The sequence below is a fragment of the Dasypus novemcinctus genome, chromosome 21 (genome assembly GCF_030445035.2).
Source record: "Dasypus novemcinctus isolate mDasNov1 chromosome 21, mDasNov1.1.hap2, whole genome shotgun sequence".
In the NCBI taxonomy this organism is placed as follows: domain Eukaryota; kingdom Metazoa; phylum Chordata; class Mammalia; order Cingulata; family Dasypodidae; genus Dasypus; species Dasypus novemcinctus.
The window spans coordinates 68,153,389-68,173,172 of NC_080693.1; the positions used below are offsets into that span (position 1 = coordinate 68,153,389).

Genomic DNA, 19,784 nt, shown 5'->3' on the forward strand with positions numbered 1-19,784 from the left:
ACACAGAGAGCAGACCGTGAGCACGAAACAACAAGGCGGGGAGAGAAATAAATATTTTTTTAAAAACCAACAATGTACATATCTTAATTTAAAAATACTTCATGCTTGGGAAGCAGATGTGGCTCAAGTGATTTTGCTCACATCTACCATATAGGAGGTCCAGGGTTTGATTCCTGGGAACTTCTGGTGAAGGCAAGCTGACCCACGCAGAATGCTGACCTGCGCGGCATGCTGGCCTACCCAGGAGTGCTGGCCCTCACAGAGAGATGGTGCTGCAAGATGATGCAACAAAAAGAGAGACAGAGAAGAGATAATAAAAGATGCAGCAGACCAGTGAGCTGAGGTGGTGTAAAAAATTGGGCACCTCTCTCCCACTCTGGAAGGTCCCAGGATCAGTTCCTGGTGCCACATAAAGAGAAGTCAGGCAGACACAGAAGAACACACAGCAAATGGACACAGAAAGCAGACAATGAGCTCCAAAATGAGGAGGGGAGGAGAAATAAATCTTTAAAAAAAAAAAATACTTCATGCTCTCCATCATTGGAACCTTCAGCAAGTCATAATCTTTTTACTGGTGGGAGGTCATGCATTGATGTTAATGCCTGCTGACTGATCAGGGTGGTAGTTACTGAAGGTTGTGGTGGCTGTGGCAATTTCTTAAAATAAGTCAATAATGAAGTTGGCCATAGTGATGAACTCTTCCTTTTGCTTGAACTCTTAGATACCATTGTAGGATTATTAATTGGTCTAATTTCAATATTATGTCTTATAGGGAGACCTGTGGGAAGAGAGCAAGACAAGGGAATGGTGAAGCAGTCAGAACACAAACAGCATTTGTCAGTTGTTTGCCATCTTATATGGATGTGTGGCTCATGGTACCACATAATTACAATAGTAACATCTAAGATCACACAAAGTTTGAATATTTTGAGAATTATCAAAATGTGACAGAGAGATAAGAAGTGAACACATACTTTTGGAAAAATGGTACCAATGGACTTGTTCAAAGCAGGTTGACCACAAACCTTCAATTTGTAAAAAATGCAATATCTGCAAAGCATAATAAAATGAAGAACGATAAAAAGAGTATGCCTGTAAATAGTAAAAGGTTGTTTATCCAGTTGAAAAAGTAAGCAGGGAACATGAACAGGCAAATCAGAAAAACTATAATCCAAAAAGTCAGATATAATTTTTGGTATTAATATTTGAGCTTACCCAAACTAATATACACTTTACTTAAAATCCTGACTACTCTGATTTTGATGAATATTAACATTTTAAGAAGTCAGATAATGTATGAAAAATGTATGTGTTAAAGTTTATTAAAATACTTTGACTTGGAAGAAACTGATAAACTTCCATGTTGCAATTTTTCCTTTATTATCATTCTTATGATTCTGTAGTGTTATAAATCTAAATAAATTTTAATCATGAAATTTTAACTGGTGTAGGTCTGAAATTTATGAATTTGTTTAGCTTATTTAAATAGAATTGTTGGGACTTGGCCCAATGGATAGGGCATCCGCCTACCACATGGGAGGTCCGTGATTCAAACCCCAGGCCTCCTTGACCCATATGGAGCTGGCCCATGTGCAGTGCTGATGCACTCAAGGAGTGAGTGCCGTGCCACTCAGGGGTGTCCCCCACGTAGGGGAGCCCCACGCGCAAGGAGTGTGCCCTTTAAGGAGAGCCACCCAGTGTGAAAGAAAGTGCAGCCTGCCCAAGAATGGCGCCACACACACACAGAGCTGACACAAAAAGTGACGCAACAAAAAGAAACACAGATTCCCAGTGCCGCTGATAAGGATAGAAGCAGTCACAGAAGAATACACAGCGAGTGGACACAGAGAGCAGACAACCAGGGGGTGGAAGGGAAGAGAAATAAATAAAAAATAAATCTTAAAAAAAAAAAATTGTGTTCTTTTAAAAAATTAAAAATAAATAGAATTGTTAAAATAAATGTATGTGAGAGATATGGTTTGGTTTTAATTACTTAAATTTAATGATGGAAATGAAATGATTATCAGTGGCTAGTATCTAATCAGTGATTAGATAGTATAATAGTAATATTCTCACTATCTAATGAATTTGGGTGGTCATAAACATGCTAATCTCTAGTTTGTTTTGTTTAATACATTATACTCTTTTTACTTTTTCCAGCTACATTAACAAGCTATTCTGAAAACGTGGAACGCACGAAGTATGTTGGGGAAAGCAGTAAAGAATTAGGACCTGGAGGAAACCTAAAACCTTGGCAGTCTCAAAAATCCAGCATGGACTCCTGTTTATATCGAGTTGATGAAAACATGACAGCATCCACCTACAGTCTGAATAAGATCCCAGAGAGGAATTTGGAAACAGTTTTGTCACAGTCAGTACAGTCCATTCCATTATATCTTATGCCACGGCCAAATTCAGTAGCAGGTAAGGTTTCTTAAAAATAACTATTTCTTTTGACTGGAATATACACTGAAATGAAAATAAGTCCTTCTCTGACAGTGTTTAAATGTTACATTCATCTTCTTTACCTAAGCTATTCTTTCATATTCAATAGCTGTGTATATCTCCTCCTCTCCCCCCAATATGGTTCCCTCATCAGTCTGCTCGTTGTGTCTGTTCATTGTCTCTGATCATTGTGTCCACTCATTGTCTGTTCATTATGTCTGCCAGTCTTCTTTAGGAGGCACTGGGAACCAAATCCAGGACCTCTCTTGTGGGAGGTGGGCACCCAACTGTTTGAGCCACATCTGCTCTTCTGTATGTTTTTTTGAACCTGAAGAAGGCTCATCTTCTTCAAGTAATGTTAGTTCTGCTTCCAAAATGTATAAAATCACATAAAATCATAAATAGAGCCTATAAAGTATATTGGGAAACTACTAAGTGTCTTTTTTTCTAACATCGGAGATCTTTGAAAGAATTTTAGCTTGAGGTTTTAGTTTTCAGAGATTTAAGTTTTAAAAAATAATATTAAATCAAAGCGTTTTTCAGTATAATTTATATTACCAGAAATCATCATCCATGGTTTGAGCAAGTGTCAGGTAGGCAAGAATTCGCTTCACCATTCCAGGACTCAATCTTTTCAGAATGGTACCTACATTTCTAAATAGTAACCAAAAAGCCACTAGCAATCTCAGTCATATAGAAATGATACAGAAAGTTAAGTGAGTAAAATATGGAGTCATTATTCTTTAGCAGCTCTGCAGAATTGCTGTCAATATGATGTCAAGTGATATTTTTATACCACTAAGGTGCAATTTAATAACTCAGATCAGGAAATAGTGGACATGCTGACATTTTCAAATGCAACATCACAGTAGACTTTATCCAGGCTACAAAATAAAAGTTATGTTTGTCATTCTTAGCTTGAAAAATGGCTGGATAGTTTTATTCACTGATGCAGAATAATAAAACCCTAAGTTTGGTCAAGAGCTCTTATTTCCCAGTTGTAATTTCTTATGCTACACAAATGATAGCATGGTGCTTTTGCCATTTCCATTTTCCTTTCCTACTTTTAAAAAACCGTTACTCTTTATTTCTGCCTCTGGAATACCATCAGCATTTATCACCAGGTGTGATGGGGGGGATGCTAAATCTGGAAGATCAGTAGCTACAGATGATTTTGCACTTTTACATATTGACAGCAAATTTTCTCTCAAGTCCTTCTAAATGTTTTGATTCCCAACTCTACCATGTCATATTAGTAGAATCTTAAAATGCTCTGTTTTGAATGGTGTCAGTCAAAGTGAGTCTGGAAAACAAGCATGTGAATCCTTGCTTACCTATAAGTGGGGAATTATAGCTACAAACCTTAAAAGTTCATCTCAATTTACCTTCCTAACTATGCTGGAATGACTTCTAAGAAAACTCTGACTCTATTATTTGAGAAAGGCACTGAGTACTTAGCAGGAAACTGAATCTTTGTTTCAATGAGTTGACCATGCATTCTCAATGAAGTATGTCAGGGGAATGGATGCAGCTCAGTGGTTGAGCACCAGCTTCCCATGTATGAGGTCCTGTGTTCAAACCCTGGTACCTCCTAAAAATTTTTTTTAAAGTATGTCAGTTCAGGGCTGTGAGTCCCTATCACTACTTAACAACATTAACATTCTGCACTACCCCTTTTCTTTACAGCTACCTGTTCATTTTATATGTATCCCTTAGAACCTTTCTTCAGCTCATTAATCAAGGACCTTCTCATTTCCTTAAAAGTTCTACTGCCCTTTCTCAGACTTTCCTTAGTCCCATACACACCCAAAAATTGTTCTCCCTCTGAATTAGCCAAGTTTTCCCTCCTTTGTCCTATCCTGCACCTTCAGAGTGGTGCCAAAACTGAATGGATTGTGGGAAAAGGAAATGGAACAACCAAGTCTTAGCTCATTTAATATTTTGCTATTTGTCTCAAAAAAGCCATCAGAACTATATATAACTAACCATATATTTTGCTATTTGTCTCAGAAAAGCCATCAGAACTATATACAACTAACCATTACTTAGTAAATAATAAGCCATGAGGCAATTACCAAACCATCTCCATCTAATTCCTAGCCAGCTTTCCAGGCAAAACTCAAAATCTTCTCCTTTATGGAGCCTCTCAGCACAAGTGATTCTCCCTCCTCTAGACTATCCTAGTACTTTTTATGTATCCTTTTTGTTTTTTTGTTTTGGCAGTAGTCTACCTTATATTTTATATGGTTATTATATATGTGTGTGTTGATCTGCCTACAAGATTATAAACTTTCTGAGATTAGGAATTGAAAATACTCCAGTAGATACTCCATAATTTTTTGTTGAACGACCTAATTAACAAATATATGAATGAATCAACCAATCTGTGAAAGCTGCTCTAAAAACAAACAATGTAGCTAGTAATGTAATGGTATTTTTTTATTCTACTGCCATAGGGAATACTCTTCTTATGGGAGGGATTACCAAAAAAAAAAAAAAAAAAAAGTGGAGTGGGGGACCTTCATTTAGAGAAAGCATGATCTGCATGAAATGGTAGTGTAGCCCAGTCACAAAACAATTTTGGACTTACTACAAATATCTCAATATCTCATTTCTTCCAGAATCATATTCTATAGTTCTCTTTAATATATGGAATACAGAAATTGCATTTATCATTATTTCCCAACAATTGGCTATGTAAGCAAAGCTAAGCAATATATATAAATTTATTTGTGTTGAAAAGAGCAAAAACCAAACCAACAAACAATAAAAATAATTTTCTACTTCTCTAAAACTAGAAATCAGCCAACTATGGCCCATGAGCCAAATCTGGCCACTCAAAGTTTTATTGGAATACAGCCATGTTCATTTGTTTATTTATGGTTGCTTTTGTATTATAACAACAGAGTTAAGTAGTTGTAACAGAAACCATATAGCCCACAAGCCTAAATAAAATATTTGCTGTCGTAAAATCCCAACCCTGCTGTAGAACCTTAAACTAGCACCCTTAGTCATCTGGTCCAAGGCATCTCTTACCCATACATCTCATAGATAATATTAGCCGTGCATAGGAATAGGAAAACAAATTGTTTTAGATTTTGTGGAAAAGTGTCATTTTGTCATGTTTTTCACGTAAGTTCATATAAATTTCAGGAAGAATCAGAAATTAAATAATTCCATGGAAAGGACATGGCTGAAATTTGCCCTTAAGTTTTGTTTTGTTTTCTTCTTAAGTTTCTATAGTGTTCATTTAGCTAGACTTTTCTCATCAGTGTGTTACATAGACAGTGACCAATAATAAATAGGTCATCTGTATATAAGTCTGAAGTCCAAGTTTCCAGAACTTAGAAATTTTCAGGATGGTGGTAGTGAAGTCTCTTAATGTGTTTCTTCCAGTCTTCTCTTCTCCTCTTTTTAGTTTATTGAAGAATCAAACAGTACTTTGTCCTTCCTTAGCAGTAATATCTGCAGAAATCTGTTATTTCATCGTAAAATATGCTAACCTCAGGGCTTACCAAGAGATGTCCAGAACTCATATACCAATTAGCTTGGTTTACTTCTTCCCTCCCTGCCTCCTAACGCTCTCTAACACCATTCTTTCCTGAAACTGGCATAGAACAGCCATCAGAAGAAGTATTAGTAAGTTACCAATTATTTCTCTAATCTTTAAAAGATATTGAAGGAACTGGCCGAGCAACTATTTCAGAGAACAGAACCAAGATCTGTACCAAGTATTTTAATCACAAGATAAATATAACATTTGAAATATGTAAAAAAAAGAAGGAAGAAAAGAACGGGGGTAAGGAGAAAGATTAGGAGAAAAGTAGACTTTACAAGGCAAGCAACATCTAATCAAATGAAATGTATGTTATTTCTTCCATTACATGAGTTGTACGGTTTGTTTATTTAGAATTTAAGCTTATTAGAGCAGATATTTTAGTTCAGTCATAAGTCATTTTAATTGTGGTCAGCTTGTAGAGAATTGTCATATAATTTGTGAATTTTTCAGGCTTCTAAACTACTACCTCTCACCTTTGTTAACTGACAGCAACTTTGCTACTTATAGGTACCAACATAGTTGTGGTTATAGTTGTACTTCAGTAAATTTTTGCATATCCATTGGAACAGTGACTGGAGCAGATAATAGCAAATATTAAGAGATGAATGTTAGGGAGAACTACAGGAAGAAATTCTAATTGACATGCACTGCTGCTATTAACATTTTCAGCTACAATATGATAAATGCTGAAAATGATACAATAATTTATTAAGTATTATAGTAACAGAAGGAAGTATCTACTTGCAAAGGGAGAGAGTGGGGTAAAGAGGAATACAAAGCATCACAGAGGATGAGTAAGAATTCACCAGGAATGGGAAGTGGACTCAGCCCAGTGGTTAGGGCATCTGTCTACCACATGGGAGGTCCACGGTTCAAACCCCAGGCCTCCTTGACCCGTGTGGAGCTGGCCCACGCACAGTGCTGATGCGCGCAAGGAGTGCGGTGCCACACAGGGGTGTCCCCCACGTAGGGGAGCCCCACGCGCAAGGAGTGTGCCCTGTGAGGAGAGCTGCCCAGCGTGAAAGAAAGTGCAGCCTGCCCAAGAATGGTGCCGCACACATGGAGAGCTGACACAACAAGATGATGCAACAAAAAGAAACACAGATTCCCGTGCCACTGACAACAACAGAAGCAGACAAAGAAGATGCAGCAAATAGACACAGAGAACAGACAACCGGGGTGGGGGGTGGGGAGAAGGGGGGAGAGAGAGAGAGAGATCTTTAAAAAAAAAAATTCACCAAGAAGACAAAAAGAAGAGAAGGGTACCAAGAAGTTAAAGAGCTTGGCACATTATTAGTATCTCTGCATGAATAGAACCTGGGACACAGGAAGGAATGGTAGATGACATTGAAAGATAATGCAAAAGACCTTACATGCTCCAGTGATGTGTTGGCTTTATCTTGTTAGTAGTGAATAGTACTCAACAGACTATCAAATCTTCAGTTTAGAAAGATAACTGTAATGGCCATGCCCATCCATACCGGCGAGTCTAAAGGAGGAAAGCCTGGAGTTATGGAAAATATATAGTTAAAAGTCTGCTGTGTCTGCTGTGGGGAAGAAATGTAGCTCAGTGGTTGAGTACCTGCTTCACATGTACGAGGTCCTAGGTTCAATCTCCAGTACCTCCTAAAAAATAAAAGAGAGAGAGAAAAAGGGAGAGGCTTCTGGGCTGTTGTGTAGAATTACAGATAGGGAACTGCCTAATTGAAGACTTTGTCACAGTTCACTATGAGTGGAGAGAGTGGCTTTAGATTTGTTTCCCCTTTTTTTAACCTTTAAAAAAATAACATTTTTAAAGTTTTTTTTAAATACAGAGAGGTGCAAGAAGAAAAACTAAAATAATAAGCCATAACCTTTGTCCAGTAGTAACTGCTGACATATTCTAGAAATTAAAGATTCATATATATTACATGATATGTATAATTCAAATACAAGCAAAAAGTACAAGAGGAAAAATAAAAGCTGTTCTTCCCATTCTGCCAAGTACCTCTCTCCAAAGGTTAATATTTCTTATGAGTCTTTAGTATATAAATATTTTATACATATATCTACCTTGTATGTATAGTATACAATATATAACCATATATATTATTATAATATAATATGATTCATGAAGTCACCAGATAGTATTTATATAAGGAAAGTAAAAGTATATGTCCTTACAAACGTGTTCAAATGATCACAGCAGCTTTATTTTTAATAGCCAAGGACATTAAACATCCTGTTGGGGATTGTATCATGTGCCTCATAAGACATGTTCAAGTCCTAACCCCTAATCCTGTAGGCATGAACTCATTTGTAAATGGGATCTCTGAAGATACTATTGAGATGAGGCCAAATTGAATCATACTGAGTCTTAATCTAATCTGACTGGAGTCTTTATAAGGAGAAGAAATCTAGAGAGAGACAGACAACTGAGCCGGAGGAGTAGAAATGAGGAGGAGAGAAAAGGAGTCAGATTGGCATGAAATGGAGAATTGCTTTCGGAGAAGGCATTGCCTGCTGATACCTTAATTTTGGACTTCTGGTCTCTTAAACAGCAAGCCAATAAATTCCTATCATTTAAGCCAGCCAGTTTGTGGTATTGTTATAGCAGCCCTGGCATACTTAGACACATCCCAAATACCCACCAACAAGTAAATAGATAAGCAAATTATATTCATACAAGGGAATAATCAGTAATAAAAGGGAATGAACAATGGATACCTCAACTGTGGGAAACAAAGGCATGTTGTTTCCATGGAAGCAAGTTACTTTCTGACCACTGGATCATGCTGTCCCTAGAGATATATGTACAGGTGACTAATCTCTCTGGGAAACATAACATTCCAGCAGAACCCAGGCTTGATATCTCAAGTAACCTGGGCAACAAGATTAATGAGTATATTTGTTTTAATAATATAATAGAACATTATGAGCTTTGGTAACTATCCACTGTGCACTGTGTTATTTAGAATGAGGTAATGGGAATAATTAGCTAGAATAGTTGCTGGTTCTCACAATTGCTTGGGGCATATAAAGAAGCCCCTGAGATTAATAAACTTGTCTGATGAGCTTGAGGCTTCAATGCTCGCAGATCCCCTGAACCCAATCTTTCTTTGTTTTTCATTCCTGATACCCTCGGGTCCATCGACTCCGACATTCAACATGTATAAATATCAAAATAAATATGGGGAAGCAGATATAGCTCAATTGATCATCCGCCTCCCATATAGGAGGTCCAGGGTTCAGTACCCGGGGCCTCCTGGTCCGTGTGGTGAGCTGGCCCACAGGCAGAGCTGCCGTGCACAAGGAGTGCCATGCCACAGGGCTTCCCCACGCATAATGAGTGCTCCCCACAAGGAGAGCTGCCCTGTGCAAAGAAAGCTTAGCTCACCCAAGAGTGGCGCTGCACACACGGAGAGCTGATGCAGCAGGATGATGCAACAAAAAGAGTCACAGATTCCCAATGCTGCCTGACCATAATGCAAGCGGACACAGAAGACACAGTGAATGGACACAGAGAGCCGACCGTGGGGGGGAGAGGAGAGAGAAATAAATAAAAATAAATCTTAAAAAAATAATTTTTATGATGTTGAGTGAAAGGAGTCATTTAAAAGAGTGCATACTATATGATTCCATTCATATAAAATCTTAGAAAACTGAAACTAAGCTAGAGTCAGAGGGCTCTTCTTTTGTAATACAACTCTGCTTGTGCAGGTATCTTCTAGCCCTCTTCATTTGAACTGGAAGGAATTAGGGTTCAGGAAACTGGTACAAATTATTTTTTGCTACTGTCTGTTGCTGTTGATTTGAATAATAAACTGTCCTTCATTTCTGACCTAGAAGCCTCATCTCTTCCTTCAACTCCAGGCTAGATAGCTTGTAAGCAGGGTGATATCTTTAACCCTTCACAGTTCTTGACAATGAGATACCACTATGACTATATCCATTGAATAAAAAGGAATAGAATGCCAAGTGTTGGCGGTGATGTGATGCAATTAAAATTGTCATACATACTGGTGGGAGCATATTAATAAATTGGTACTATGACTTTGGAAAGCTGTTGGCAAGATCTTATTAAAGATGCTTAAAGCTGTTCATCCATGTTCCCTAAAATGTAGCAGTTCCACTCCTGGATGGAATGTTTATGAAAAACCAGTGCTTATGTTCACCAAGATACGTGTAAGAATGTTCATATCAAGTGTAATCATTCAGAATAGCCCCAAACTGAAAACCACTGAAATGTCCATCAATTTTGAAATAGATAAATAAATTATAAACAGCAGTGAAAAAAAATGTACTCCTGCTACAGGCAACAATATAAATTTCACAAATATGATATTGAGCAAAAAAAGTCCTACCCAAAAGAATGCATACTGTATTAAGTATATACATTTATATGAAGTTCAGAAAAACAGGCAAAACTATGGCATCTCTATGATTATAGAAATCCAAGTAGTGGTTACCTTTGTAGGGAATATCAATTGAAAGGGGGCAGAAGTGAGCCTTTTGGGGTGTTGGAAATGTTCTGTATCTTGAACTGAATGGTTCAAGTTATATATACAGGTATGTATAACTACTGAGCTATACACTTAAGATTTACCTACCTCATATATATAAATCTCAGTCTTTTAAACAAATCAGTTTTATTGATACACATTAATAAAGCATACAATTTTTCCAAAGTATATAATCAATGGTATTTAGTATAATCATATAGTTGTACATTCATCACTTCAGTCATTATTAAAGCATTTCATTATTTCAATAATAATAAACAGGAAACAGACAAGAAAAATCCTCACTTCTCAATCTTTCTTTCCCCTGCTGTTCACAGCTGCTATTTCTGGCTATTCTTGCACAATTATTTATTTGTTTATTAAGCAGTTCTATTGAGATATATTTTGATATATATTCACATACCAAAGTGTATAATCAAAATAATAAAAGATACCCAAATAGGAAAGGAAGAAGTAAAACTTCTCTATTCGCTGATGACATGATCCTATATCTAGAAAATCCTGAAAAATCCACAACAAAGCCACTAGAATTAATGGACAAGTTCAGCAAAGTGGCAGGATACAAGATTAATATGCAAAAATCAACAACATTTCTATACACTATTGATGTGCATTCTGAGAAGGAAATCAGAAAAAAATTCAATTTATAATAGTGATTAAAAAATCAAGTATTTAGGAATAAACTTACCCAAGGCCTAACAGACCTTTCAGAAAACTGCAAAACATTGCTAAAAGAAACTGAAGAAGACTTAAATAAATGGAAAAGGGCATTCCATATCCATGGGTTGGAAGACTAAATATTGTTAAGATGTCAATTCTACCCAAACTAATTTACAGATTTCAATACAATTCCAGTAAAAATCCCAATAGCCTTTTCTGCAGAAATAAAAAAGCCAAAAAGTTATATGGAAGTGTAAGGGACCCTGAATAGCCAAAAATGTCTTAAAAAAGAAGAATGAAGTTAGAGGACTCTCACTTCCTCATTTTAAAGCATACTACTTAGCTACAGTGGTTAAAAATAAAATAAAGCATGGTACTGGCGTAACGGCAGACAGATTGACCAATGGAACTGAATCAAGAACTCAGAAATTGGGAAGCAGATTTGGCTCAACTGATAGAGCATCTGCCTACCATATGGAGGGTCCAGGGTTCAAACACAGGGCCTCTTGACCCATGCAGTGAGCTGGCTCACGCGCAGTGCTGATGCGTGCAAGAAGTGCCGTGCCACGCAAGGATGCCCCTACGTAGGGGAACCCCACACGCAAGGAGTGCACCCTGCAAGGAGAGCCACCCCATGCAAAAAAAGTGCAGCCTGCCCAGGAGTGGCACTGCACACACGGAGAGCTGACACAGCAAGATGACACAACAAAAAAGAGGCACGGATTCCTGGTGCCACTGACAAGAATACAAATGGACACAGAAGAACACACAGCAAATGGACACAGAGAACAGACAATGGGGGGGAGGGGTGAGAAATAAATCAACAAATAAGCAAATAAATAAAGAACTCAGAAATTAACCTTCACATCTACAGTCCAGTGATTTTTGACAAGGCTGTTAAGCCCACCCAATTAGGCCAGAACAGTCTATTAAAAAATAGTGCTGGGAGAACTGGGTAGCCATATCCAAAAGAAAGAAAGGAGACCCCTATCTCACACCTTATACAAAAATTAACTCAAAATGGCTCAAGGACCTAACTATAAAAACAACCACCATAGAACTCCTAGAAGAATGTAGGAAAATATCTTCAAGATCTTGTGGTAGGCAGTAGTTTCTTAGACCTTACAGCCAAAGCAAGAGCAACAGAAGGAAAAATAGATAAATGGGACCTCCTCAAAATTCAGTACTTTTGCAACTCCAAGGACTTTGTCAAAAGGGTGAAAAGGCAGCCAACTCAATGGGAGAAAATGTTTGGCAATCACATAATAGATAAGGGTTTAATAACCATGATATATAAGGAGGGTATACAACTCAACAATAGAAAGACAAACTATCTAATTAAAAAATGGGCAAAAGACTTGAAAAGCCATCTGTCCAAAGAAGAAATACAAATGGCAAAGCAACAAATGAAAAAATATTCAACATCACTAGCAATTAGGGAAATGCAAATCAAAATTACAATGAGCTATTTCACACCTATTAGACTTATACACTGGGAGATAGGAATGCTTATACACTGTTCGTGGGAATATAGAATGCTCCAGCCACTGTGGAAGACGATTCAGCAGTCCTAAGGAGGTTGAATATAAATCTCAATTTTAAAAATACATAAAATTATATTTAGGCTTTCTGTCTTTCCAGATGGATTTTTCCCTTCCCTTTTGTTTAGAAATAGCAGTCCTAGAAGACAGAATTAGATTTTTATCTGAAATACTTGTTTTTAGTATTGATTAAAAATAACCTCAGAACTTTAACAAATGGATGATTTACCTAAAGTTTTCCATTTTATTGAGAGTATAAACCTAAGATTAGTACTCAAAGTGGCCGGAAATCATAATTTCAACCATAGTTCAGTGGTAGATCAAAGTCCTCAAGCAGCAGTCTCCAAGTAAATTTTATTTATATTTTTAAAACCATAATTTAGATATCAATTATGGTTTTTTACCCAAAATTTACCCATTCAAATGTATAATTCAATAATTTTTAGTTTTACCAAAAATTTAAATTAAAATTTTAATTTACCAAGTTGTGCAACCATCACCATAAATCAATTTTAGAACATTTTTCATCACCCCAATAAGATCCCTAATGTCCATTTAATGTTAATCCTATTCCCAGCCCCAAGCAACTACTAATCTGCTTTATATCTTTATAGATTTATCTTTTCTGGATGTTTTATATAAATGGAATCATACAATATGTAGTCATTTGTGTCTGACTTGTTTCATTTGCCATAATGTTTTTGAGGTTCATCCACGACATAGTGTGAATAAGTAGCCCATTCCTTTTTATTGGCAAATAGTATTCCATTGTGTAGATATATCACATTTTGTCTATCCATTTATCGGTCAGTAGACATTTAGGTTGTTTCTACTTTTTGGCTATTGTGAATAATGCTGCTATGAACATGCATGTGCAGGTCTTGGGCTGAATATATATTTTCATTTTTCTTGGATAGATACCTAGGAGTGGAATTGCTGGATCATATGATAAATTTATTTTTAAGATTTTAGGAAACTGCCAAACCATTTTCTATCAATATATCTATTTTCTGGACTCTTGAGTATAGATTGTATATCTCATGTTCCAGAATACTTAACATTGCAATGTATATTTTGTAAGAACAAGGATATTGACTTATCTAAACACCTTAAGAGCAGTTACCCAGTGCAAGAAATGTAACATTGATGTAACACAGTCTATAATCCAATTTTTTCCCATATATCCCAATAATGTCCCTTTGAGCCACTTCTTCCTTATTAAGTCCTGTTCAGGATCAAATATTGCATTTAATTGTCATTGTCTCTTTAGTTGCTCATTCTTTTTTTCTTTTTTTTTTTTTAATGTGGGAAAAACAAACTTCCCACTTCAACCACTCCAAGCATACCATTCAATAGGATTAATCACATTTACTGTGTTAGGGTACTCTCACCACTGTCCATTCCATCACTAAAAACTTTCTCATCTCCCGAACAGAAACACTACATCCATTGCTCGTTAACTCCCCATTCAACCCACCCCCATCCCTGGCAACCTATACTCTATTTTCTGTCTCTATGAGCTTGTATATTCCCCAATATTTTCTTTATAATTACCATGGGGGATTAAATTTAACATCTTAAATCTAAAACAATCTCTTTTGCTTAGGTACCAACTTAACATCAATGTGATACACAAACCATGTTCCTAAACCCCTCTGTCGTCGTATCCCCCACACACACTTTATGTAGTTCTAATCACAAATTGCATGTTTAATGTCAAACAAAAATTATCTCAAAATGTATCAAAGACCTAAATATAGAAGAAAATGTAGGGAAACATTTTCAAAACCTGGCAATAGGTAGTGGAGTCTTAAACCTTGCACTGAAAGCATGAGCAACAAAAGAAAACATGGATAAATGGGACCTCCTCAAATTTAAATGCTTCTGTAATTCAAAGGACTTCATCAAGAAGATGAAAAGGCAGCCCACTCAAAGGGAGAAAATATTTGGAAACCACATATCTGATAAGAGTTTGATTACCGTTCTGTATAAAGAGATCATACAACTCAACAATAAAAGAGCAAGCAATCCAATTTAAAAATGGGCAATAGACATTTCTCCAAAGAGGAAATACAAATGGCCAAAAAGCACATGAAAATATGTTCAATATCCCTAGCTATTAGAGAAATGCAAATCAAAACAACAATGAGATATCTCACACCACACTGAATGGCCATTACGTTAAAAAAAATAAAACCGAAAACAAGAAGTACTGGAGAGCATGAGGAGAATAGGAACGCTCCTTCACTGTTGGTGGGATCATAAAATGATGCAGTCTCTGTGGAAGACAGTTTGGTGGTTCCTCAGGGAGCTAAATATAGAACCACCATATGATCCAGCAATTCCTCTCCTAGGAATATATCCAGAAGAACTGAAAACTGTGACGTAAACAGACATTTGCACACCGATATTCATTAGCAGTGTTATTTACAAGTGACAAAAGATGGAAACAATCCAAGTGTTTCTATCAACCACTGGATGGATCAACAAAATGTGGTATATACATATGATGGAATACTATGCTGCTATAAGAAGAATTGAAATTGGAACACTTATGATAACATGGATGAACCTTGAAGACATTATGCTAAGTGAAATAAGCCAGGCACAAAAGGACAAATATTGCAGAGTTTCACAAATATGAACTCAATAAAAAGAATAAATGCATGGAGTTAAGACCTAGAGTATAGGTTATTAGAAAATAAGAGGAGGGCTGAAAAAGGGGTACTGATGCTTAATGTATGTAGAAGTTTTAATTAACTTGACTGTAAAAGTGGAAATGGATAGAGTGGATGGTAACACATTACAGTGAGTAGAACTAATGCAACTGGTTTATAAATAGGATTATGGCTGAAAAGTGTAGTCTAGGGATGTAAATGTCAATTGAAAGAAAGCTTGAGAATAATCTAAGTACTGAATAACTTAGTGAACCCAGATGTGCATGAGAATTGTGGTTAATAGTATAAAAGAATGTCCTTCTGTGAACTAGAACAAATGTACATCACTACTGCAAGGTGGTAAGAATGTGGAGAAGCATGGGAAAAATACATTTAATGTAACCTATGGACTATAGTTAACAGCAATACAGTAATATTTCTTGCATCAATGCTAAAGATGTACTGTGTTAATAATAGGAGTGTGGGCAGCGAACTTGGCCCAGTGGTTAGGGCGTCTGTCTATCACATGGGAGGTCAGCGGTTCAAACCCCAGGCCTCCTTGACCCGTGTGCAGCTGGCCCATGCGCAGTGCTGATGCACACAAGGAGTGCCGTGCCACGCAGGGGTGTCCCCTGTGTAGGGGAGCCCCACGCGCAAGGAGTGCGCCCCGTAAGGAGAGCCGCCCAGCGCGAAAGAAAGTGCAGCCTGCCCAGGAATGGTGCCGCACACATGGAGAGCTGACACAACAAGATGATGCAACAACAACAAGAAAGAAAAAAACACAGATTCCCATGCCACTGACAACAAAAGAAGCGGACAAAGAAGATGCAGCAAATAGACACAGAGAATAGACAACTGGGGTGGGGGGGAGAGAAATAAATAAATAAATCTTTAAAAAAATAATAGGAGGGTATGGGGGAAAAATACGAAATGTATTCTGTATGGGAAACGGACTTTGGCCCAGTGGTTAGGGCGTCCGTCTACCACATGGGAGGTCCGCGGTTAAAGCCCCGGGCCTCCTTGACCCGTGTGGAGCTGGCCCGTGTGCAGTGCTGATGCGCGCAAGGAGTGCCGTGCTACACAGGGGTGTCCCCCGCGTAGGGGAGCCCCACGCGCAAGGAGTGCGCCCCATAAGGAGAGCCGCCCAGCGCGAAAGAAAGAGCAGCCTGCCCAGGAATGGCGCCGCCCACACTTCCCGTGCGGCTGACGACAACAGAAGCGGACAAAGAAACAAGACGCAGCAAAAAGACACAGAAAACAGACAACTGGGGAAGGGGAGGGGAATTAAATAAATAAAAATAAATCTTAAAAAAAAAAAAAAAAAAGAAATGCATTCTATAGACTATAGTTAGTGGTAATAGTCTGATGATTTTTTTCATAATCTATAACAGATATTCTACAACAATGTAGTGTTCTGGTAGAGGGGTGTTGTATGGGAATTCAACTTATGTGCATGACTGTTTTGTAAGTTAACATTTCTCTAATAAAAATATATTTTTAAAAAGATATTGAAAAACAAATTGCATGTTTATACTTGAGTCCAAAACTGCTGATTTATCATTACATATTATGTAATTGCCTTTTAGATCCTGCGGGCAATCAAAAGTGGTGTTACAAACCAATAATATAATACTACTGGCATTTATATTTACCCATGTTGTTATATCCTTACCAGAGATCTTTATTTCTTCATGTGGCCTCAATCTATTGTCTAGTACTTTTCCCTTTCAAGCTCACAGAACTCTCTTTAGCATATTTTGTAGGGCCAGTTTAGTGGTAACATACACCCACAGCTATTGTTTATTTGGGAATGTCTTAATCTCTCCCTCATTTTTGAAAAACAGTTTTGCTAAATATAAAATTCTTAGCTGGCAGTTTTTTTGCTTTCAGCACTTTAAATATGTCATCCCACTGCCTTCTTGGCTCCATGGTTTCCAGTGAGTAATCAGCATTCAATATTATTGAGGCTCTTTTGTACATGGCTTTCAGAATTCTCTTTATCTTTGGCATTCAACAGTTTGATTATAATATGCCCCAGTGTGGGACTATTTAGGTTTATCCTCTTTGGTATTCATTGGCCTTCTTAGATGTATATATCCATGCCTTTTGTTAAATTTGGGAAGTTTTCAGCCATTATTTCCTTGAATAATCTCTCTGCCCCTTTCTCTCTCCTTCTGGGACTCCCACAATGTATATATTGACATGCTTAATGGTTCCTTAGGCTCTGTTCATTTTCCTTCAGTCTTTCTTCTTTCTTCCCCTCATACTGAATGATTTTGATTATCTTATTTTCAAGTTTGCTAATTCTTTTGTCAGCCAACTCCAATCTGCTATTGAACAGGGAATTTTTCATTTCTGTTACTGTGGTCTTCAACTCTTTTTGGTTCCTTTCCATAATTCCCATCTCTCCATTGATATTCTACTTGTGTTCATCTGTCATTTTCTTTTTTTTTTTTTAAGATGTTCTTATTTTACTTCCTTTATTTATCTCCCCTCCCCTCCCCCCTTGTTGTTTGCACTCTCTGTCTGCTCTCAGTTCTCTGCGTCAGCACAGGCTGTCCCCTCTCCGTGGCATGGGCCAACCTTGCCACTGGGAATTAAACCCAGGGTTTCCTATATGGTAGATGGGAACCCAGTCATCTGAACCACATCTGCCTCCCTATAATTTTCTTGATTTCCTTTATTTTTTTGTCCGTATTTTCCTTTAGCACTTTGAGCATATTTAGGATCATTTTTTAAAAAGTCCTTGTCTGGAATGTCCCAAGTCTAGTCCTCCTCACGATGGTTTTTACTGCTTTAATTTCCTCCTTTGCCTGATCCATCACTTCCTGTTTCTTTGTATGTTCTGTAACCTTTGTTGAAACCTGAATGTTTTGCTATTTTGATGTGTTGTCATTGAAATTTATATACGCTAAGGCGGGGTTCTTAACTAGGTGTCTATGAGCTTGAATTGAAATTTAAAAAAAAAAACAACACTGTTCTTGTAGGGACATGTTAGTGTGGGTGTGATATATTAATTAAATAATACACAATATAGTGTGGACTTAGTAAGGGGTCTGTGTTTTTTACCTGTCTGGTAAAGGGGTCTGTGGAACAAAAAAGGGTTAAGAATCCCTGTGCTAAGGTATTTGTTCCTTAAGCTTGAATCCAGCTAGTATTATGACAGAGCTTTTTTCCTTTAATGCTAGGAGCTTGCAATAAAATAAAATAGAAAAAAAACTTTCCCAGTCTTTGCAGATTGACCAATGGAGCAAGAGCTCTCCTTCAGAGCTTATCCTTACAATGTATATGGAGAATACTCCAGGCCAAAGTGTAGGGGCTTCCCTGATGCTTTCTGCACATGAATCTTTTCTTAGGCATGTACATGTGACCCTTTTATACGGGTCCTTTTCCCTAGAAAACAGTTTCCTCATGGGCACTGCACTGTATGTCCTACAGCCAGCAATCTCTTGCCCCAGGCAGCCGCTTCACTGCTGTCCCACAGTATCCTGTAGGAGAGAGCTCTGTGAACTGCCTTCTACACACAGGGCAAGTTCTGGGATGCTAGTCCCTCAGGCTACCACCAGACAGATGGGGCCAACATACCTTCTCCCAGTGTGTGCACAAGGGTACTCTGTTCCAGGGATCCACAATGGGAGCATGGGCCAGCTCTGCACTTGTGAGCCAGGGCTTCACAAGGTCATACCTCTTTTAAGTAGCCTATTTCTTGATTCATTGCACACCGAGTTACTGCAGTCCTTTAACTATTTTCCAGAGTATTGAGAATGATGTTTCTGCCAGGTCATGCTGGTTGTTTGAAGTTTCTGTGCAAGGATGGAGCCCTGAAGTGTCTCACTCTGCCACCTTGATTATACCTTCTACAGGAAGGTATAATCATAACTTCCCACCCTGCATATCATTTTAACAAACATCCACCTATCCTCTTTGGTGGTCTGAGAGAGAAAGGGGCATTTAGGACTTCTGGTTATCTAGATTCTAATCTTCCTCTACCTTTTCTTTTCATTATAGGAGGAGAAGGCTTTCCTCTCCTCTACCAGTCTTTCACTCAGAAAGACCTTCTCTTCTCATTTTAGCTCTAAATATATGTATTTTCCTTAACCTACTAATGTATACATAGCAATGGTTCCCCCAAACTGGGGGATGCTTAAATCTCCTTGGTGAACAGGAATAATTAAGAATTTCAAATATGAGATGAGCTCAAAGTAGAAAGAAAAGTCCAATACACTTATTCTTACTAAGTTGTTCTAAGCACATAAACAGGAGGAGCAGTATGAAGAATGCCAGCAAGAAAAACCACCCTTGAGCAAATCCAGGTTTTAATCTTAATATTAGTAATATAATTATTTATTTTAGAGACAAAATAATGCTGATTAATCATTTGAAAATGCCATTTAGCATTGCTTTAAAAAAAAAAACACCT

General features: G+C 37.5%; 1 protein-coding gene across 14 annotated transcripts in view; it reads left to right on the forward strand.

The window, feature by feature from the left end:
- TANC2 (tetratricopeptide repeat, ankyrin repeat and coiled-coil containing 2) overlaps positions 1-19,784 on the forward strand; it is a 593,508-nt gene that overhangs the window by 413,013 nt on the left and 160,711 nt on the right. For all 14 annotated transcript variants that reach the window (XM_071210733.1, XM_071210734.1, XM_071210737.1 and 11 more), the window contains one exon: positions 2,161-2,424. In XM_071210733.1, the coding sequence (XP_071066834.1) occupies positions 2,161-2,424 (264 nt within the window). The remainder of the gene's footprint in view (positions 1-2,160; positions 2,425-19,784) is intronic.